Consider the following 24,338-nt stretch of genomic DNA (forward strand, 5'->3'; position numbering starts at 1 on the left):
CTGACCATCGAAAAGAAAATTTCATTTAAACATTTCAGGCGCTTCAGAAAAGGATTGATTTGAATGGCAAGGCATATTGTCTCGTTTTCGCTTCATAGCCTAGGGATTTTTTTGACATTTTTTGCACATTTTTTAATGGAACAGGGTGTTCCAAAAGACTTTTAGTTCTTTTGTTTTTGCAATTTAGATGTACAAGTTTTTATATCAAATTGATACTTTAATATCGTTTTGCCATGACTGGGTTTTAGACTAACTACTATATCTCTCAATCCTCATATTTCTTTTTTTTGTAATTGTATTACAAAAGATTTTAGAATTTTAGAATTTCAAAGTGCCCTGGTCTAAACAAATACGAAATATACAATTTAGAATACAAAATGCCCTGGTCTAAACAAAAACAACATCAAAAAAATAATACATTATGCCCTCATCGATCTTTACTATAAGAATGTCACTTTCAATTATTAGCAAGGGCACTAAGCGTTTCGGTATCCATTTAAATAAGCCCTTTTTTTGAGAATCTATTGCAATGATTTCCAAAATCACCTTTTATGCCCCCAGCTTATAAAAAACAACTCTAAGCTCAAGAACGGTGAGGGTGGTTGTCATTTTCAAAGAAATAATTTCCAGAACTACGTTAAACAAAATGGCTATCTCAAAAGTTTGATTGGATGTGTCTGGGAAAATGGTGGGCGTGAGAGGGGCGTTAGTCGCTCTCCAATCACTTTCAACTACTGAAAAAGGCACTAGCCCTTTCAATTTCCAATAAATTGAGCCCATTTGAAGTTTCTACGACAACACATTCAATACAAACCTTATATGCCCCAGGACATAACTCACAACTTTTGTCCTGAGGGACGGGGGGTGGGTGGGTGGGGGTCGTCATCGTCAAAGACCTAATTTCCAGAACTTTCTGCAGCATTGAACAAAATGGCTATTTAAAAATTTTGATTGGATGGGTTTGGGGGAATGGTGGGCATGAAAGGGGGGTTAGTTACCCTCCAATCACTTTCAACTATTAAAAGGGACACTAGCCCTCTCAATTACCATTGTATGAACCCCCTTTGAAGTTTCTACGACAACGCTATCAATAAAAACCTTATATGCCCCCAGGGCATAACTTACAACCTTTGCCTTGGGGGCTCTGGGGGGTTTGTCATCCTAAAATGCATATTTTCCAAAACTTTCAACTACGATGAACGAAATGGCTATCTCTAAACTTTGATTGAATGTGTTTGGGGAAATGGTGAGCGTGTGAGGGTGGTTAATTACTCTCCACTCACCTTCGACTATTAAAAAGGGCAATTTCAATTTGCAATTAAATGAGCCCTTTTTGAAGTTTCTACAACAACTTTCTATATAAACCTTATATGCCCCCAGGGCATAACTTACAACCCTTGCACTGAGGGCTCTGATGGGGTTATCATCCCAAAAGACCTAATTTCCACAACTCTCGACTATGTTGAACAAAATTGATGTCTCAAAATTTTGATTGGATGTGTTTCGGGAAATGGTGGGCGTGAGAGGGGGGGGGGTAGTTGCCCTTCAATCACTTTCGACTATTAAAAGGGCACTAGCCCTTTTTATTTTCTATTGAATGAGCCCTTTTTGAAGTTTCTACAATATCGCTTTCTATAAAAACCTTATATGCCCCCAGAGCATAACTTACTACCCTTGCCCTGAGGGCTCTGGGGGTGGAGGGTTGTAATCCCTAAAGACCTAATTTCCAAAACTTTCAACTACTTTGAATAAAATGGCTATCTAATAATTTTGATTGGATGTGTTTGGGGAAAAGGTGGGCGTGAGAGGGGGTTAGTTGCCCTCAAATCACTTTCGAGACTATTAAAAAAGCTGGGGGCGTAATTTATAACCCTTGCCCTGAAGACTGTGGGAGGAGTGTTATAATCAAAGGTATAATTTCCTGAACTTTAAACTGCGTGGAACAAAATGGCTATCTCAAAATTTTGATTGGATGTTTTTGGGGAAATGGTGGGCGTGGAAGGGGGGTTAATTGACCTCCAATCACTTTTGACTATTAAAAAGGGCACTAGCCATTTCAATTTCCAATCGAATGAGCCATTTTTGAAGTTTCTACGACAACGCGTTTTATAAAAATCTTATACGCCCCAAGGGCATAACTTACAGCCCTTGCCCTGAAGGCTGTGGGGGGGGGGGGTTGTCACCCACAAAGACCAAATTTCCAGAACTTTCAACTACGTTGAACAAAATGGCTATCTTAAAATTTTGATTGGATGTGTTTGTGGAAAAGTGGGCGTGAGAGGGAGGTTAGTTGCCTTCCAATCACTTTCGACTATTAAAAGGGCACTAGCTCTTTGAATTTCCAATCGAATGAGCCTTTTTTGAAGTTTCTACGACAACGCTTTCTATGAAAACCTTATATGCCCCCAGGGCATAACTTACAACCGTTGAGGGTTGTGGGGGAGTATCCTCCTCGAAAACATAATTTCTATCTGGAAATCAACTACGCTGAACAAAATTGCTCTCTAAAAATTTGGATTGGATATGTTTGGGGAAAAGGTGGGCGTAAGAGGGGGGTTAGTTGCCCTCAAATCGCTTTCGACTATTAAAAAGGGTGCTAGACCTTTGAATTTCAATCAAATGAGCCTTTTTTCAAGTTTCTACGACGAAGATTTCAATAAAAACTTATATGCCCCCAGAGTCAGAACTGATATCCCTTGCCCTGAGGGCTGTGGGGGAGTGTCCTCCTCAAAAACATAATTTATATCTGGAAATCACCTACGCTGAACAAAATGGCTATCTCAAAGATTTGATTGGATGTGTTTCGGGAGATGGTGGGCGTGGATAGGGTGTTAATTGCCTTCACATCACTTTTGACTATTAAAGGACACTGGCCACTTCAATTTCCAATTGAATTAGCCCTTATTGATGTTTCTAGGACAACTTCTTTGATACGAAGTGCCCTGGTCTACAGAAAAAAAAAATTGTGCCAACATCGTTCGTATGTGCCCCCAGGGCATAACTTAAAACCCTTGCCCTGAGGGTTATGGGGGAGTGACCTCCTCAAAAACATATTTTCTATCTGGAAATCAAATACGATGAACAGAATGACTATCTCAAAATTTTGATTGGATGTGTTTTGGGAAATGGTGGGCGTGGAAGGGGTGCTAGTTGCCTTCCAATCCCTTTCGACTATTAAAAAGGGCAAAAGCCACTGCAATTTCCAATTGAATGAGTCCTTTTCAAAGTTTATACGACGAATTCTTCGATACGAAGTGCCCTGCTCTAAAGGAAAAAAATAATAAATAATACATTGTGCCAACACTGTTCTTATATGCCCCCAGGACATAGTTTAAAACCCTTGCTCTGAGGGGTTGTGTAGGAGTGACCTCCTCAAAAACATATTTTCTATCTGGAAATCAGCAACGCTGAACAAATGGCTATCTCAAAATTTTGTTTGGATGTGTTTAGGGCAATATTGGGCGTGGGGGGGGGGGGGGGGCGAGTTGCCCTCTAATCACTTTCGAATATTAAAAAGGGCACTAGCCACTCCAATTTCCAATAAAATGAACCCTTTTCGAAGTTTCCACGACAACTCCTTCGATACGAAGTGCCCTGGTGTAAGACCAATTAAAGAAAAAAAAAAATTAACAATACATTGTGCCAACATCGTTCTTTACTTAGGCTATGAATATAATTAGGCTTAGGAACTGCCTATGAATAAAAGGTCGCTATTTCTATTTCTCGTCTTTATGGAATTCTAGACCTTTAGACCTGACAATGGATTTCCCCTATTTTTCTTACTGAAATAAGTGTTAAGCTGTTCTTTGAAAAGAAACTACTGGTGCCCTTTGCAAGAAATTTCGTTTTCTAAGTTAAGTGACAGTCCTGACTTCCCCTTTAGTCCTGCCCGAAACCTATTTCATCTGAAAGATTCATTTATTTCAAACGGTTCTCACTCTTAAAACATTTAGCCAAAATAACAAGCATTTGATTCATAAGAATTAAACAACTAAAGTGTCAATTTTTGTTTATTTTCATTCTCCTGTCTTACAACACTTTCTAAATAGTTTTGCTTAAACTAGCTATTCCTTTACGAAACATGCTATGCTCTCAATAATTCTCCAGTACATACCAAATAGAAGCTCACTACACTTTTCTCGTCATTATGACAATTTATCGCCTTTAGACCTGACTATGAATTTTCCCCAGGTCTCCTGGCGAAGCAAGTGTTTAACTGGCGATTAAAAAGATAATGTTCGTATGGTTTGCAAAGAATTCCTCCTAAATCCACTTTTCAAGTTAGAATACACATCTTTTTCCCCTCCCAACATTACTGTTCGAATTTGAGTAGGTATACCCCAACACCAACCAATACTATTCAAAAGGACTTATTTCTGATTTGGGAAAGTACTGTGTAATTCTCTCCTCCGGGTAATCCTTCTTTCCAAATATTTCCCTAACCAAACAATCTCCTCCTCCTTTCAGTATAAGGTTTGGCCTGAAATCAAATTTATCCGAAAGTGAATTTTTTTTTCAATTAATTTTACTCTTAATACATTTAACCAAGGTAACAAACGATTGAATCAGAAAGATAATAGCAATGACAATATTAGTTTCCATCCAATTTTATTATTCTGTCGCATTGCATTTTCATAATATTTTCTTGAATTTACGAAACATATTATAATATCAATATTCTCCATTATACTTGGACCAGATTGGATTTTCCCCAGTTCCCTCGGCGAAACAAGTACCGTACTTCAACTCGTCGTTAAAAATAAATTACTGTTTCCCTTTCCAAGAAGTCTCTTTTCTAATTTTAGAATGCACAGGGTAACACCCCGCCGGGTAATCCCCTTATATGGGTCATCTTCCCCTCCTTTCGGGATGTGACCCTGAACGAAACCTAGTATATATGAAAGCGTCAATTGCTGTTCAGTTATTCTTTGGCATAATATATTTAACCAAAGTAACAAATAATTTAATAAAAAGGAGAAAATCCAGTGCACCAGTTGGGGCGGGTGGGGGGGGGGTGGCAGAGGCATTTGCCTCTAAATATTCTCCCCCTAGATTTCAGAAAAATAATATCTTTTGATATTTTTATTGAAGAATACCCTTTCTATGGTATTTGTGTTGACAAAAAATAAAAAAAAAGTTAAAATGCCCCTCCTTTCAACTTTTTGTAAATAGCGTCATTGATAAAAAAAAAAAAAATGTCAATTTTCGTTCAATTTTTATTCTCCTGCCACATAGCATTTCAAAAAAAAATCTTGAATTTATGAAACATCCTAAAATATCAGTATTTCTCCATTAAGCACAAAATACAAGGTCGCTATTCCTATTTCTCGTCATTATAGAAATTTATCGCCTTTAGACCTGACTATGGATTTTCCTCAGTTCTCCTGGCGAAACAAGTGTTTAACTGGTCGTTAAAAAGAAACTACTGGTACGCTTTGCAAGAAATTACGTTTCTAATTTGTCATGCGATCCTGGAATTTTCCAAGAAAAACTACCAGATTTCGTGTTGTACAAATACTAACAAAATTGACTCTAAGGCAAAATTTTTCGAAGGAAGAAAATGGAGAAATCGATTTCTTAGTGATGAAGGAACGTGGTTCCATTAGAAAATTTTTGACTGATGTGAAATGAACAGGAAACTGTGAAGTTTCTATTTGAAAAAAAAAAGTAAAATAGAAAATGTATAGCACGAAACAGTTATAAAAAGTGGAACACTTTACGTAAAGAGATAGCATGAAAAATCCCCTTTTCAATTCTTCGAATAGTTTGAACCAAAGGTTCTGAGAGTCAATTGTCTAGGTATCACTCCATTTTTTGAGGGATTTCGTACAAAAAAAAAAAAAAAAAAAAAAAAAAAAAAAAAAAAAAAAAAAACCTGGAACAAATAAACAGTGAAAAATTTTGGCGGGTGAGAACCTGAAAATAATGTAAATGTTTCGGCCGAGACCTCCGCTCAGCCGTCCTCAATGCAAAAAAAAAAAAGATAACATGAAAAGTAGAATAAAACACGCAAAACGTAATAAAAAGACACACCTGATAAAGAACAAACTTAAAAGAGCCGTCTAGTCACAACCACTGTAAAAAGGTGACTGACGAATGAATCTGTATAGCGAATGAATGATTAAACATTCTTTGAGAATGTATTTTATCTAAGGCCCTTAAAAGAGTAAGCCCCTTGGTAAGGCATGAAGTATCGGAATTTTCTGTAGGCTACAATATAATGTGTGTTCGCATCGATACGTGTAGGGTTAACTAGATAAGCACGTAATTACTGCATATTGACAAAGATAATAAATGTGGCCACATGGTGACGAGCGAAATCCTAAATCTGAGATCCTAGACACATATCTGGGCTATAGAGCTGTATACGTATCTTAAGTTCACTGAGTACTCAGCCATCTAACTGATTATGTGTGTGAATGGGAACTACTTATGCAGGGATATCTTGTAGATAACACATGTTAAGGAGTGAACATCTACGTTGATAGGCGAGTGAGTGCTACTAAAATTTTGTCTCAGTTTTTTTTACATTTCCAAAAACTAAGCTATTTGTCTTAAGCCAAAGGTGAAATATCATAATAATTGAACATGCCTTGCTAAGGCATGACGTATTGGAATTTTCTGTAGGCTACAATATAATGTGTGTTCGCATCGATACGTGTAGGGTTAACTAGATAAGCACGTAATTACTGCATATTGACAAAGATAATGAATGTAGCCACATGGTGACGTGCGAAATCCTAAATCTGAGATCCTAGACACATATCTGGGCTATAGAACTGTAGACGTGTCTTTATGTTCACTGAGTACTTGGCCATCTAACTGATTATGTGTGTGAATGGGAACTACTTATGCACGGATATCTCGTAGATGACACATGTTTTGGAGTGAACATCTACGTTGATAGGCGACTGAGTGCTACTAACATTTTGTAAATATACTAAGACTTATAACGTCTCAGTTTTTTTTTTACATTTCCAAAAACAAAGCTATTTGTCTTGAGCCAAAGGTGAAATATCATAATAATTGAACTTCTTTTTGCAGATTCTGTCGCGTCAATTCAACAAAAGAAGAAACGAAAAAGTGAGTGAAGTTTTGTTTACAGATTGAAATGAGCAAGCGCGAAAGGCTATCCGCTTGCGCAGTAAGAGTCTTTTGTAATGAGAAATTTTTCGCTTTTCCACAGTTTTTATGTTATGGCTGATGGAGGTTGCAATGAAAGAGAGGTTAAGATTGCTAGGGCTTTTCGGCTGTTCATCTGCGGTCAACCGAAATGGGGCGAGAAGAAGTTGTAAGAACGGATAAGAGAATTGAAACTTTACGGGAGGGAGTTAAGAGTTCAGCTTTGAATAGATAGGGCTGGAGGTGGCGTTATTGATCTCAGGCGGCTTAATTAAATAAGTTAGTAGCAGTAGTGCTACCACTAATGACAACCTCATTACTAGCAAATTATGTACTTATTTCTTGCGCGTCCCAAAAAATATGTATTCTGTTTTATATAAATTTGGTACTAAGTAGTTATAATTTAATGACCAATTACATTTTTCGTTTCTCATCAAAGAAGCAGATGATTTCCCTTCTTCAACTACTGTAGTACTATCAGCAAAAGCCTTTATAGAATTAGCATCACGGTTCACACAATTAGCAAGGCCATTTGTATAGACCAAGAAACAAAAAGACCGATCGAGCCTTGTGAGACTCCAATATTATTAAGAGTTAGAATGCTTGATAAAATGTTCTTGTACATATACTCTATTTTCACGGTTATGCAGATAAAATCTTAATAAATAGAGAACTTTTCTATTGGTTGCATTGTTATTCAACTTATATAATACAACACCCTGATTAGGAGAGTAACAGGCCTTCTTTATATCATAGCAATGGGTAGCATGTGATTATATTTTTGACTATTCTTTAACATTCAAAAGAAGAACTGTCACTCATTATTCTGTGGATCGACCGAATAAAACCTCAAGCTGGATATTTGAAAAAAAAAGAATTTACTAATTTCTCGAACTGTTTTGAAATTGGTCAATTAATTATTACCACACGTTTCTCTCCTTTTTTATAGAAAGAAACAAGCCGAGGATTTTTCTATTTTTCTTGTAACAAATTACAAATAAGAGTCCATATATGAATAAAAGGCACAAAGATAGCATGCAAAATATCCTATTAAATAGAATTAGATACTTCGTTTTGTCCTATAAATTTATCTCTTTAGAGGATCAAAATTATTTTTGTAGCTCATGAAAACTTATTGATTGACGAAAAAAAAAAGCTACAAGCACCAAGTTCTTTTGATTGAACAACATGATGAATTTTCTGGTTTTAGCTCTCAACATTTCCTCACTGATGTATTTAGTACATAGGAAAAGTAAAAAGTAAAAGTCTTAAAAAAAATCGCATCGGTGGGCGTCGAACTCATGAGCCCTCCTAAGCATAAGCCAAGACATACCAGGCAGCGTTTCCATAGCGTTTAATGAAATGTTAGCTGTTAAATATCGGTGATTCAATCGATCTTTTTGCTGTTGGTGCGAAATCAAGTGGTACAGGCCGGCTCTCAGGCGGTATCGCAATCCTTGCTTCAAAATCTTCAAAAAACGCGCGACAGTTTTCCAAGTATCCGATAATTTTATTGCGATCAAATTTGAACGGACAATAATCTTCTCAGTTTATTTGCGTACGGACTCAAATCATCTAGATCAGATTCCAAGTTCGATAGGGCTTGTCGGAAATTAGCAAACGCTATTGCCAATTGTCGCACCCAAGATTTGTCATACATTGTTGCCGGAGATATGAACTGTGATTTGATGAATCCGGAAAGACCTAGATCCCAAGTACTCTTGACTGCATGCTCTGATCTAAACATAATGGAAAATGATCTCGATTTCACGTATATGCATAACTCTGGAGCAACTTCATCTCTTGATTTTATAATGTGTTCACATCAACCAGTTCCTTTTTGCCAGTCACATGTGGATCAGCGTATCTGACCACTTACCAGTTGTTAATGTTTTTCCACCTAATACATCTTCGAAATCCCACCCTGATCTGCCCAGTGGAAGAAAATGGCATCTGAAAGTTATGTGGGATAAAATTAATACCCCCTTGTACCAGAATGTATATGATTATATTTTAGCAAGAATTCGCTTCCCTTACAATCTACTTCATAAATCTTCTTCAGTTGCAGCTAGTGATAAACAAGTACTGATCAATATATACTGTTGCGAAATAGTTCATGCCCTGTAGTGTGCGGAAAAGGCTGCAGTACCGATTTGTTTTCGGATTGGCTCGGAAATACCCCACTGGTCTGATAATTCGGATCTTGTAGATGCGTGTGCGGACGTGAAGTTCTGGTTACGCATGTGGATAGATAACGGCCGACCAAGGCATGGTATAGTGAACTCCATCTTAGAGAAGATTCGCAAAAACCCTCGCTACACATCGTGCTCTAATTATTTAATGTGATAGTAAATCTGTAAAGCAAGACCCCAATCGCATTTGGAAATTCCTAAAAAAGAAGAAACGTAAAAAATCAATTAATGTTCTGCCCAGTGAGAGTGAGTGGGTTAAATATTTTACGTACGAGTTGCTGATCTGGAAAATAAAAATTCTATTGAGCTCGATGCGAGTCTTGCGGAATGTGAACGGGAAGTTGGTTTTATTGTGCCTAATTCGTCAGTCAGTGAGGCACTCTCGAAACTGAAGAAGAAGTTGTCGAGGGGGGTGGATAACCTGTGCGGATTGCATCTGCAAGCGGGAAGTCAGAACCTTGTCGAGCACCTTTGTCTCCTGTATCAAATGATTTTTAGTGCTGGGATTGTTCGAGACCTATTCTGCACGGGTGTAATTACTCCTGTACTAAAAAAGGGAAAAGACGGGGGGCAGTGTTCTTCTTACCGCCCGATAGCTGTCGCGCCTGTACTGTGAAAGTTATTTGAATTGCATGTTACAAATAGACTTAGTGCTACTTGTAACGCGCCGGATAACCAATTTAGTTTCAAAAAGAAAATGAGTAGAGAACACGTGCATTATATGATTGCTAATTTGTTGATTGACGCCGAAGATTCAAACGAGACACTGTATTTTGCCGGTCACGATTCAACCGCTCGTTCGACTCCGGTGTGCATCCTCAGATATTGTTGTCTGATCGGAACCGTGGCGTGGAGTCTATTCTACGCGCACTGAGGAATATGTATAGTAAATTAAAAGCGCGTGTAAAAGTACCGTGTGTATTATGTCATCGCAAGAACCGGTTCAGTCTACATGTATCTTTAGAGGTCTCAATGTTTCGCTGATCGATTATGCCGACGACATCTGAACGCGAGTAGAACACCTGTAGGCATCGAAGAGAATTTCCGTGTTTTGAGTAAGGAGTACGGTAACATAGGTATTTCTTTCAATCCCCAGAAAAGTGAATTTCTCGTATATAATAGCCGCGTTAAAGATAGTGTACCAGTTGATGTTATTTTTGGAACTTATACGATTAAGTCTTGGTCTAAGATTACGTACCTCGACCTTCCAATATGTAGCGATCTTAAGAAAACTCACGATTGCCTTGTTTCGTTGTTTGCTGTAAAGACACACAGAGCTTTTGGAATTCTTGCTTCAATGAAGTGCCACTTTAATCGTTTTCCACTCGCAAGGGTGTATAACGCTTTTGTTTGCCGTATGTGCTAGCCCTATAATGCCTAAGTAAAGAACGATGTGGGCACAATGTGTTTTTTTTTATTTCTCCATACCTGGGCACTTCGTATCGAAAGAGTTGTCATAAAAACTTCGAAAAGGGCTCATTCGATTGGAAATTGGAGTGGCTAGTACCCTTTTTAATAGTCGAAAGTGAATGGAGGGCAACTAGCCCCCCCCCCCGCCCATCATTCCCCCAAACACATCCAATCAAAATTTTGACATAGCCATTTTGTTCAGCGTACTTGATTTCCAGATAGAAAAAATGTTTTTGAGGAGGACACTCCCCCACAACCCTCAGGGAAAGGGTTTTAAGTTATGCCCTGGGGCATATAAGGTTTTTATAGAAGGCGTTGTCGTAGAAACTTCAAAAAAGGCTCCTTCGATTGGAAATTCAAAGGGCTAGTACCCCTTTTAATAGTCGAAAGTGATTGGAGGGCAACTAGCCCCCCCCTTCCCCACGCCCATCATTCCCCCAAACACATCAAATCAAAATTTTGAGATAGCCATTTTCTTCAGCGTAGTTGATTTCCAGATAGAAAATATATTTTTGAGGAGGACACTCCCACACAACCCTCTGGGCAAGAGTATTAAGTTATGCCCTGGGGGCATATAAGGTTTTTATGGAAGGCGTTGTCGTAGAAATTTCAAAAACTGCTCATTCGATTGGAAATTCAAAGAGCTACTTCCCTTTTTAATAGTCGAAAGTGATTTGAGGGCAACTATCCCTCCCCCCCCCGCTTATCATTCCCCCAAACACATCCAATCAAAATTTGAGATAGCCAGTTTGTTCAGTGTAGTTGATTTCCAGATAGAAAATATATTTTTGAGGAGGACACTCCCCCACAGCCCTCAGGACAAGGGTTTTAAGTTATGCCCTGGGGGCATATAAGGTTTTTAAAGAAGGCGTTGTCGTAGAAACTTCAAAACAGGCTCATTTGGTTGGAAATTCAAAGGGCTAGTGTCCTTTTTAATAGTCGAAAGTGATTTGACGGCAACTAGACCCCCCCACGCCCATCATTCCCCCAAACACAGCCAATCAAAATTTTGATATAGCAATTTTGTTCAGCGTAGTTGATTTCCAAATAGAATATATGTTTTTGAGAGTGACACTCCCCCACAGCCCTCAGGGCAAGGTTTTTAAGTTATGCCCTGGGGGCATATAAGGTTTTCTTAGAAGGTGTTGTCGTAGGAACTTCAAAATAGGGCTCATTCGATTTGAAATTCAAAGGGCTAGTGCCCTTTTTAATAGTCGAAAGTGATTAGTGATATTTTACGTTGTTGTTGTTGTTTAGACCAGGGCACTTCGCATCGAAGAAGTTGTCGTGGGAACTTTGAAAGGGGCTCATTCGATTGAAAATAGAAGGGGCTGATGCCGTTTTTAATAGTCGAAAGTGATTGGAGGGCAACTAATCCCCCTTCAACTCCCAACCTCCCACGCCCCCCCTCCCAATTGCCCAATATGTTTAAAAACAAAATGTTTCCATAAGATTAAATCAAAATTCACAGTGATAATGCTAATTCCCAATAAGGCATCTCAGCAGTATCCCAAGAAAGACTGAGGGTACCATGCTTAAACTTTCGGGTCTACTTCTGCTCTTAAAATTTAACCAAATCAAAATAGCGTAAGTGTATCCAAGCTATCCAAGAACGTAAACAGATTTTTTTGCGAATGGTATCAAGTTTTCCATTTCAGGTTAAATATAAGAAATATAAAACTAATTTTAACACTACTGTGGGCGTCCAGATTTTTAAAAGGGCGATTTTGTTACAAATTGCTGAAAATTTTTTTCCAGCATACAAATAGCAGGCCAAACTATAAAGTCTTAAAAAACGAAAAGATTTAAAGTGCTATTTTCTTTTTCCCTGAAAAGAGTATGTCAATATAAACGAACAGAAATTAATTAAAAAAGCTTTTTCCACAAAATAAGTTTTACAAAGAAAAGTAAAGAACTCCATTAAACCAAAAGCGAGCAAAAATTAAACAAAACAATCTACCAAGCGCGAAACTACCACAAATCAGCATCGATAAATAAATGAAACCCAAAACGAACAGAAATTACAATAAATAACAGATTCAAACTCAAAACGAGCAGAAATTAACATAAGTTGGGCGCAAAACCCCTATGCCTTCCCAAGGCCAAAACATAATTTGCACTTTACTGAAAAAATACAAATGAATGTGCATTGTCAGTTTAATATACATACTCTGATGTTTAGTAATCAAAATGTTAATATTATTTGATTTATGAAAGTTATAAAAGTAAAAACATCTATATTTTTTTAGATGTTTTTTTATTTTTTAGATCTATCTTTTTATTATCTTTCTATATTTTTTATTTTTTAGATCTATATTTTTTATTTTTTAGCTTATTGGTTTGGTGTTTTTCTCAGAATCGGGTACATTTGTCACAAAAAAGATAAAAGATGCATTTAAATTCTTGAAATTAATAAAAAAACAGGTGTTCGAGACGGTGTCTTTGCCGTCTTTGTCCTAATGGTTCTCGTAACCCCTCTAAGTCTCCCCTTTTTTTGCGTACTTTCCTTTTTTCTTTTTATAACAAAGTGAACGGCTCCAGCAGTAATAATGAATGTGACTTTTCATAGCAGTAATGAATTTTTAATTTTTTTTACTATATCAGATAGTTGAAAGCTCTTTTGAATGAGTCTGCACAAGGCATTGAGGCTTTTATTACAGGGGAAAATATACATCATTACATTAAAGAAAAAAAAAAAATACTAGAAAAATAACTGATTTTCATAGGTTTCCTGTTGCTAGAGCATGGTTGACTTAAAGGAAATAGTGCAGAGATGTAGATGGTATAGCTGTCCATGAAAGACTTCTTAGAATTTCTCTTTAATTTATACATTCCTTAACTTTGGATCTTGGACTTGCCATAGAGAAACCAGAAAAAAAATCCAGTTAAAATGAAACACAATATACAAGCTGGCGCGAAAAAAAAAATGTAATTCTTTAGATGGGAAGACTAATATGGTTCAATTAAATAAGCTATTTGAAAGAGAAGATAATATAAAAAAAGAAATTTAAAGTTTAAATGTAGTGCCGTCTAAAATCTTTATTTTAATTCACCATTAAGAAAACAAGCTCGCGCGTGCAATGAAGGGTCGGTTGTTGGTAATGTACCCCTCGCCAACCTGTACCCCTCGTTTAATGGAGCTGGTTGTAATTAATTGGGTTGACTTGTTGAATACACGTAATTATTGTGTTTGATTGAACACGGTTTGAACAACAACATGAATTTCTTGAAAAAAAAAAAAAAAAAAAAATATTGCAAACCCATGGAACCTTCGAAATTTACCAAAAATAATTGTAATTACCTATTGAACGACAAAATTACAATATTTAACGCGAGGCTAGTTTCAGTGGCTACGGAGAGATAAAAAAGAATGTTTTTTTTTGGATGATCCTAAATAACAGCAAATGTGCCGAATTTTTCTCCTTTCGACTTTTTCTTAAAGTAGCATATCAATTCAGAAGTTTTTATTCGACAACTCTACTTCCCTTGAGAGTTGTATCATAGGGCTGAAACCAATATGTCATTTAACCCTTAAGCTTGATTCGAATTTCCAGTCTGATCGGGTTTCTCTTTCCCTGTTTTTCAGAAACATGTCATTTTAAAGACATGTGTTTTGCTAGATATCGCAGTGTACGTAATGGTGGATCCAGGATTTTGGAAGGGGATGGTGCGACATAATTTTGGACACCTACGTTAAGAATCCCTCCCCTTCTTCAATGTTCCGCTGCTTAACGCAAGTTGATGTCACGTTGCATATTTGTTGTTTAAGCAGTGTTATATTTACCTTATTTTTATTATGCACAATACTGTGTCCCCGATCTTCCAGAAATCTGTTGTGGTTTTCTTTCAGTCGAAAGTATTTTAGTTTTGTAATGTTGAAGCTATTGTCAGCAAAGATCTTCAAATTTTAAGGTAGAGGAGGTCGGGGTTTAACTGGACGTGGGTTGAGCCGGAGACCCTCAATTACTCATACACCATTTGGTGAAAAATTCTATAATAATTTGTAAGAGTGCCATTTTACCATCGAGCCGGACACCCTCAATTACTCAGACGCCATTTGGTGAAAAATTCTATAATAATTTGTAAGAGTGCCGTTTTACCATCGAACCGGACACCCTCAATTACTCAGACGCCATTTGGTGAAAAATTCTACAATAATTTGCAAGGATGCCATCTACAATAATTTGTAAGAGTGCCATCTTACCATCGAACCGGACACCCTCAATTACTCAGACACCATTTGGTGAAAAATTCCCTAATAATTTGTAAGAGTGTCATCTACAATAATTTGTAAGAGTGCCATCTTACCATTGAACCGGACACCCTCAATTACTCAGACACCATTTGGTGAAAAATTCTAAAATAATTTGTAAGAGTGCAATCTACAATAATTTGTAAGAGTGCCTTCATATCTCAGGGACGAATTCCTAGTTTGATTGAGTGATTCTTTCAAAAGTTCAACTGCAAAAGCCGTTTTAGCTTGGTCAAAATTTTTTTTCCGGCACCTTGCACATTGTTGTGCCAAGCTATAAGTATAATACCAGAAATTTTTCCGCTTGTTCCTGTAAATTCTTTCGTCATTCTAGAATCGTAAAAATTTGCGCTTCTGCTTTTTCTTTGATGCTCTTTGTCCAGATGGATTTCTCAGTCGGATTGCGAAGGAGAGGTTAATCCGGATATTTTTTTTCGGGTTGAACGGGATGATGTCTTAAAATTCAAGAAATTAGTAAAGCGTATCATCCCTATGCTGTGGATATTTATCTTAAGTGTATGTTTTGTCGTTTAACTGATTGGTTATTCTTTGTTTTAGAGAAGCTAAAAGAAACGAAGAGAAAAAAGAAGAAAGAAATTAAGGAAAAAAAACCGGCTGATAAAGAAGAGAATGATAGTAAAACCCTGATGGAGCTACTCGAGCTTGAAATGCGCGCGAAAGCTATTAAAGCTCTTCTTGAAAATGAAACAAAAAATAAAGAAATTACCGAAACTGAAAAAAATTCCAATACGGACATCAAAACAGAAGTACATGAAGAAAATGCTGAGGAGGAGGCGACGGAAGTTGGAATAGCTGATGAAGACGCTGATGAAACAATTAGTGCATCTCTAGCTGACAATAGAAAGATGGATGTTGTTAGTCATGAAAGTAGTGAAGAAGAAATTGGTGAAATTAGAACAGGAGATGCTGATAAAGGAACAATAAGGTGGATATCAAAAGAAACGAAGAAAGTGAAGCAAAAGAAGAGACGGAAGGAAAAATCCGAAAAGATTGAAAAAACAAGAAGGCAGTACAGGAGGAGAGGAGCAACATTATCTACGCCATCTTTATCATCTGAAGAAGAAGAAAGAGAGGTCTCTGAAATCAAACATACAATCCCAGTAGGCAACGAAGACCAAATAGAAAATATTGAGTCAGAAGAAGGGGAATTTTTGAGTGATGAAAATGAGGTAAAAATCGGAAGCAAATTTGAGATGCCTAAGTGTAGAACAGAGGTAGAAGAAATTGAATCTGAATCAGAAGAAACGATGGATGAAGATTATGATGTTCATGTGGAATCACCCTCATCAGACGAAAAGGAAGAATCAATTAAGGTAATAAAAAAGTTAAACAAAACGTTTTCCCTCGAAAATTTCTGTGAAGTATTTCAGTAAAAAAAAAAATTAGAAACGAACACAAAAATTCATATTTTTACTTTTACTGGTTATTGTTCTTTTCTTTTTTTTTTCTTGTCTGAAGTATTGCAAATTTGACGAAGAATCGTAAAGATGGAACATTTAAGTAAAACTTGGTTTTATATTTAAAATTTTAAAATTTCGTTAAAAGACGCTTATAAAGAAAACTATTCGTTCAAAATTGAGACCTGCGGAATCCAACTGTTTACTAATTCAATTTGGCACAAAACGTAATCGGAAACAACTGTGGCTGACATAATAACTTTTAATTTCAATTCTAGAAATTCACTATATGACTACTGCTACTATTACTAAAGCCGAGTAGTTAGCACGCCAGACGTAAAATTCTTCGTCTGTGAGACAGGTTCGAGTCTTGGTGTCCCTGGTTATTTGGTTTGTGATATGGTCACAAACAAAATACATGGTCAGCCAGAGTGGGTGATAGTGGGTGATATGATCAGTGGGTGACTCTTAAAGCTCAGCCAGAGTGGACCCAGCTCTAAATAGGTGCCTAGAGAAATCTGGGAACGTAAACAGGAAGGGTGTGCGAAAGCACTGGATGGCTGAACGGGTATGAAACGGAGAGCAGTACTGCCTGTAGGGACTGCAAAGTCCAGTTCCGTATTCTTTACCTTTTCTTTTACTAATACACACTCATTCCAGCCTTAAGTCCCCTGAGCTGCGCATACTCTTTCTCCATCCCAATCTATTCAGAGCTACACTCTTTAACCCCTCCCATGAAGTTCCAATTTCCATTAAATTCTTCCCTGTGTCTTCTTCTCACCACCTCATTCGGGGAAGACCTGTTTATTATTTTGCCTCAGATGGATGGCCAAAGAGCACATTTTCAGCCATCTGTCATCTTTCTTACACTAAACAGGGCCTATACATCTTACCCTTGTTCATCACGGTCCCAGAAATGGGGTTGAACCAAACATTTGACATATCTTCCTCAGCTTTTTCAAGGGCCAATGTTTCCAAACCAAACTTAATCTCTGTCAATACCGTGGCTGTCGATTTCTAATCCTAATTTGCAGGCCTATGCTTCACTTACAATTTCTGAATAGCTTCATAATTTTGTTGATTTAACTCTATGCTCTGGTACGGTCGGCTCTTTAAAGTTTTTCTTTCAGTCGCTTTGTTTTCCTAGCTGATTTTAATCTTAGCAAACGAAAACATAGGAATTATAATTTTTCAAGGAAATTGAGTAGCCTATCCACAAGCGAATTTGCTGATCAAACTTAAACTGTTTTGCCTGTAATTATATGTGTATTATTTAAGAAATTACACTAAATTTCCTAATGTTGTAATAGCCTAATGAGTTATCAGTCTCAAAGGCTAACCCTTTTGTTAATATTCTTGTTTATTATATGATATGCAAATATCTATCTTGTCTCACCTAAGCACTAACACCCCGTCTCCTTCTGAAAACTATTGGCTACGCCACTGGATGGATCTGGTAGTGCTTGGAAGCTGTGATTATATTTTAATTATTTTTTAATTTCTATTCTACAAAATAGTAAGGTTAAATAAGAATTTTCTGCTTTCGAACAAAACTGAAAAATTATCAGTTGTTATTTTTTTTCTTTTTTTACTAACTTTATGATTTGTTTGGTTTTGTTTTCATTGAATTTCACGCACTTTCAATAACAGTTATGTTATAAGTGCAAAAATACAGCAAATAAATAGTTATCAAAATTTAAAGCATAATTTCATTAAGTTGTGCGTAAAGTAGACTGTCATTGAAGTGTCCACTATAACCGCTTAGGTAAACAGCGATCTAGAATTCAAATTACAAGTACTTAAACATATTTTAGGACTTTTATAGGTCTAAAGTCGTTGGAAACTTTGAAGTTTGATTGAGGCTGGTCTACATGCGTAGCAGTGTTGATCTCGGGTAGCTTGATGGTGCATTGGTTTGATAGTAATAGTTTTATTAGTAGTAGATGTAGTCATGGTTGACACTTGAGTGAAATTTATTTGCAATATATGGTAATAGTTATAGATCGTCCTTTAAAAAAGAAAGAGTTTGAAAGGAATAAAAAAGAATTCTGGATAATTTTCTTATGAAAAATCTTGCCTTTTACGGGTAACCATTTGGACAAAGAGAAATTGACGAAAGTTAAAATTGACGAGTAGTTAAAAGGGAACGAAAATAAAAGCCAAACTAAACCGTTTTACTGTAGAAAAGAACAGAAAGTTTTTAAGCAAAAACATAATAATGCCATGATTGTTATTCATATGGATGGGAGAGTATTCACGCTGACCCTTACGCCCTAAGTTTCAAAATTGCACTTTTTTTCCAATTACAATTATACGTAATTTTCCTTTATGTTCATATAATATGTCAGTTTCCGATTGTTTTGATCCCCTTCTTTCCTCTGAAAATAATTTAATGAACACTTTTCTTGTTTAAATATAATAAATTGATTTTTATTTTAACTCAAACCATAGATTGTTCAAAGTCAGTAAATCTAATGCAAGACAGAGTACTAAATTTGGAATATTTCTATGTTTCTTCTTACAAAGATATAGAAAGCATTAATACTGTATATTTCGTAGAATGAATTTTTGAAATAGCATAGAACTAATGCCCGGTCGACATCGATAACTTTGAACTGTAGAAGGATTTCTTTGCTTATAGTCGGGACAGAAAAAACTTCTGTAGCGAAAATAATCAAATTTTTTCATCTATCAGTGTTCTACGTTTTTTTTTTTTTTTTTTTTTTTTTTTTTTTTTTTTTTTTTTAAATCCCACCTCCTCTCCTCTCGGTGACATAATAATCTTTTTCACTTAATTTCAAACTTTAATGTCACCTTGACTAATTTAAAAACATCTTTTATTTTTTATTTTTGGATTTGGGTGGCCAAACATAATTGACGAAGAAAAGGTATACTACAAAAAATTCAAAACCACAAAAAAAATACCATTCCCGGTTTTGCAGGGTGCCCTTCCGCCATATGGCACCCCTTTCACCGTGGAAATACACTAATAATGCACAAATATTGTTATACGGTTTCCGTACAACTGAACCCTCTTTTAACTGAATCCCGTGCAACCGAACCCATTTAACTGAGCCCTGGTGCAACTCAACCCCGTTTAACACAAATTCGATTAAGTAAATCCCCATTCAACTCAACCTCCATGCAAATCAACCCTTATTCAACTCAACCACCGTGCAAATAAATCCCATGCAACTCAAACCCCGTTTAATTCAACTCTGATTTAACTCAACCCCCATTCAACTTAACACTATAGTATCTATAAAATGTAATTCAGCCCGTTTTGTTGGAAGTGATAAAATTTGCCTCGAATGAAATGGTCTTTATTCATTGATTAATCATTATTTAAGTGTGTGTTTTATCTTTTTGATACAAAACTATTCCTCTACCCCTTTAAAAAATAACAATTTATCCTTTTGTCGTATGTATTTGAAATTAGCAAAAATTTTCATGCCCAGGGTCCGAACACACATGAATTGTGTGTTTGGTCACACACATGAACACACATGAAATACTGAGTCAAGTAGGGTTAAGTTAAAATGGGAACGAATTGCATGAGGTTGAATTAAATAGGGTTGAATTGCAGGGGGGTTGAAGAAAACGGGGGTTCAGGTACATGAAGTTGAATAACACGGAGGTTGAGTGAAATGAGGATTGAATTGCACGGGGGTTGAGTTAAGCGGGGGTTCAGTTGAACGAGGGTTAAGTTAAATTGGTTGAGTTTAACGGGGGTTAAGTTACACGCATACCGTATTCTATTATCACATTTTTACTCCTCTCCTCTGGGTACTACTGATATATTTTACTTCTATGATTAATAACTGCATGTATTTACCACTTGTACTTACAAATAAACGAGTTTGAAATCTTTACAATATTGGTTAATCCTTAAATTCGAGCAGTTAAAACCAAACAGATTTAATTTCGTGGAATTTACCCAAAAGAGCCGTTTACCATTATCAAAAATCTGCTCAGTCGCTTTTTCCTTCCGTCACAGTGCACCCCTTTGCAAAGTGGAATCAAAAGTACAAAATTCAACGAAAATGCTATCAATTTTAACAGTTTTTTTTGTCATTCTGCCAGCGATTTTGTTTTAGTGTGGATAGGTAGTTCTAATTTAAAAGAATACAAATCTTTTTACTAGGAAAAAACTTTTAAAAAAATTCCAGTGTTCCCTTCAAAAATCCAATTGTGCACAAAATTGTCTTTTTGTATGTGTAAAATTGACAATTTATCCGCTAGGTGGGTAATGTTTTTTATTATTTTTTTTTTTTAACTGAGGTAACTGTTAGAAAAACGCAGTTATAGCTTCATGAGAATACTGATTGTTTATAAGACTATTTTTGTATGTGTTAATAAAAATCGAATTTTTTTCACATATCATTTCCAATCTATCACGCACTTATCTGAAATTTACCAACTTTTTTCTTTAAGGAGATGTCTGCGTCAACTGACGAGTCTAGCCGCAAAGAAGTGGAAAAACAAAATGTTTTTATTACTAGCAAAGAGGAAATTGATGGTTCGTTATCTCCTTACATCCTACAAAAAAATGCAGAATCTGTGAAATCAGAAGAACAAATTCAACCAAATACAACCAATACTAAGACTCAACAAGCTGTAGACAAAAAGAAGTCTTCAAACGAAGACTATTTTTCTGATCAACCTAACAGCAGTGACTCAATCCCGTCCTCTACAGGTAGCACAGAAAGCTTGGACGATCGAGTGGAAGAAAAAAGTATGCAAGAAAAAGAAACTTGTGGTGAAAGAGACGAAAGTATAGATGGTAAATATTCAAAAGATCAAAGTACAAAAGAAGATACTTCGTGTAAAGGTGAAAACCAGGGTATTGAAAAAAAAGAAATATTCGATGTTAGAAATACTGAAGCTCAAAATCTGAATGAAAGTATAGCTAAAGGTAACAATCGTAAAAATGAAGATGTTTTAAAAAAAGAACAAGGTCAGTGTGCACAAAAAGAAGCTTCAATAGACAAAATAAATGAAAAAGAAAATATTCTAGATGACAAACAAGCCAATCAAGATTTTTTAGATGATCATAGGAAAGGGAGAAATAAAAATACCAAAGGGGAAAATTTAGAAAATAAAGAAGTGGTCGATGAATATAAAGACTCTGTCAATGATAAACAGCCCGAAAAAGAGAATGTAGATAATAAAAAAGACAAGAGCCGAAGTGACAAAATTTTAGAGGATAAAGAACCAGTTGAGATAAATGAAGAGAATCTAGAGGACAAACGAGCTGACAAAGAGAGTTCGGATCATAGAAAAGGGGAAGGTAATAGTCCAATGAAAGAGGTCTCACTAAAAGAAAATGAAAAAGCTGAACAAAGTGTAATAACAGTAGATGATAAACATGTAGAAACTGAGGGCAAGAAAGATAAAACTATACCAAAAGAGGAGGAGTCAAATGAGTCTGAGGCCCCAGCTGGTGATGATGGTTTTTGGAAAGGAGATTATGATGACATTGATATAGAAGAAGAGGTAAGAGAAGAAGATATTTTAAATGACTTTAACTTTAATACCGATTCAGCGCCATTGGAAGTGGAATATACAGTTGAAAGACCATTAACGAAATTTACGTTTCAGAGTGGTAAACGAACTGTCCCAACTAAAGGAAAACTTAAAAGGATCAATTTTGGTTCAAGCAGAAGTGGGTCTCTTGAGGGGCCTGTAGTAAAAAAGCCACTCTTTATTAAGGGCGCTAAAGAAAGCAAAGAGTTGTGTGTTGCAGAAGAAGGCAAAGAAATAAAGGAAATCGCTGTAGAAACTATCCAAAAATCTGTTCCTCCTCTTATCGCCAAAACTCATATAAGCCCTAAAAGGTTGGACTCTGGTAAAACAAAGATTAAAAATCCTTCAACAGAAGAAAGTTGGAAAAGTCGTTACGTTACTAGTGATAAGGTTAAAAAAATAGTCGAAACGAGTAAAATTCTTTCGAAAGTCAGGTCTAAGATTAAAGAAAAGGCAACAAAAGAAGTGGAAAATGAAGAAAAGAATTTAGAACAGGTTGAAGATAAAATAGTGGTCATCGGAACTCTTGAAGAATATGAAAGAATATCTGGCAAGAAAGTGGGAGCGACTGCTGAAATAATTGACGATAATGAGGAAGAAGATGAAGAAGAATCTGCTCTTTGGAGTGATATATTTGGGAAGTGAAATTTTCATTTTAATAAAAAAAGAATTTATTCATTCCAATTCTATAAACCCGTAGTAGATTGTTTTTTAACTCGCCAATAGGAACTCTAGGAAAGCTGATAGCTCCCACAAGCTAATATTTGTCGAAACTCTTACAAGTAAATACATATATATATATATATATATATATATATATATATATATATATATATATATATATATATATATATATATATATATATATATATATATATATATATATATATATATATATATATATATATGTATATATATATATATATATCATGATTTTGAATGTGCAAAAATCATTAAGTTTTAAGTTACCCACCAGAAATTATGAGCCTTTGAAATTTTGCTCTATTTTAGAAAGAGGCGAAACGTTCCCAACAGGGTAAGGGATCTCAGGGAAAATTACACCATCAAAGTCAGCATATCTGAGAACTTTATTGAGAAGTTTTCAAAGTCCCATCTGCAAAAAAATGGAATCTTGCATTTTTTCAAAGTAGAAAGATCACGGATGAGTTTTTATTTCTTGTTGTTTTTCCAGCTCTGGTTTCGTCGGTTTTTTCAATGTTTTTAATTTAGTTAGCTTTTGAAGCTGATACTTCTTATTATAAACCTGATATGCTCAATGGTTGAGCCTATCAACCATTGTTGTTTTGCTAGAAAGTTGTTGTTGGAATTCAACAGTTATTTTCAAGGGAGGGCCTTTCCCTCGTCATCACGATTCAGAATTCCCACTTCTATTTAGCATTTATTGCTCTCTCCCAGCTTGTTTCAGTTATTCGTTATGTGATTCTTTTATAACAGATTTTGCCTAAGTATCTTTTTTGGTAAAATAATCAATGTCTTGATTCCCCCCAAAGTTTTGATGTTCCCTCTTGTGACAAATGTGTCTACTGTGCAGGATGTCTCGGTGATTTTGTCTGTTAACAAAATCACAAAGTTTTTGTTGATACTTTTAGGAAATAACTATTTTTCCTTATAGCTATTGCCTAACATTGTATGGCAAGCGGTGTAATTTTGTAGTGCAAACATGTAACCTAAGTTATAGGAGCAAATAAGGCAAAGCAAAGATAATAAATCAAGCTATAAGGAACATAAAATTTACTATTGTGTTTGAAGAAGTATGGGACAGGGGTCTTAATCAATCGTTGTTCTTTAAATGTCCACTATTTCATATTTTAAGGGTTTTTTTTTACCAAACTGTAGTCGATAATTTCTTAAATTTCTCTACAATAGAAAATATGCTTTGATAGGAGTGTGAGTCAAGTTAAATTGTCCAAAATCAAAGTCGTTTAGTCTGATGTCGATCCTGGTGTTGAATGCGTTTATTATGTGCAAGGAAACTCTGACCATGGGAATCCGCAAAAAGTTAACATGATTTCAAAAACTATGACGCTGCAATTTATCTTGAACAACACTTGTGGAACAAACACCTAAGCCCTCTCTGTCACCAATATACAGCAACAGTCTAGGCTAAATAGCATCTCCTGTTTGAATGCCCAGAGTGAACATCAATCTCCTCTGAGCTTAAAAGAACCATCCAGAACTTGAGATTTCAGGAAGATATCAAGTTGTTGCAAGACATCCCAGCCCAATAAGAAAGATGAATTTAGGATGTGCATTGTCAGTTTAATATGCATATACTGATATTTATTAATCAAATATTAATATTATTTGATTTATTAAAGTTATAAAATTAAAATCATTTATATATTTTCAGTAAAGTGCAAATTATGTTCTGGCCTTGGGAAGGCATAGGGGTTTTGA

At 35.9% G+C, this 24,338-nt stretch overlaps 1 protein-coding gene across 2 annotated transcripts in view; it reads left to right on the forward strand.

The window, feature by feature from the left end:
• The window catches only part of LOC148953848 (uncharacterized), a 160,700-nt gene extending 138,108 nt beyond the window's left edge, over positions 1-22,592 (forward strand). For both annotated transcript variants that reach the window (XM_089086842.1, XM_089086843.1), the window contains exons 6-8: positions 7,045-7,083; positions 15,535-16,310; positions 20,829-22,592. In XM_089086842.1, the coding sequence (XP_088942968.1) occupies positions 7,045-7,083; positions 15,535-16,310; positions 20,829-22,565 (2,552 nt within the window). In that variant the 3' untranslated portion in view covers positions 22,566-22,592. The remainder of the gene's footprint in view (positions 1-7,044; positions 7,084-15,534; positions 16,311-20,828) is intronic.
• The last annotated feature ends 1,746 nt before the right edge of the window (positions 22,593-24,338 follow it).

Source organism: Artemia sp. Qi Xiang Cuo, chromosome 3 (assembly GCF_049724085.1).
Source record: "Artemia sp. Qi Xiang Cuo chromosome 3, ASM4972408v1, whole genome shotgun sequence".
Lineage (NCBI taxonomy): Eukaryota > Metazoa > Arthropoda > Branchiopoda > Anostraca > Artemiidae > Artemia > Artemia sp. Qi Xiang Cuo.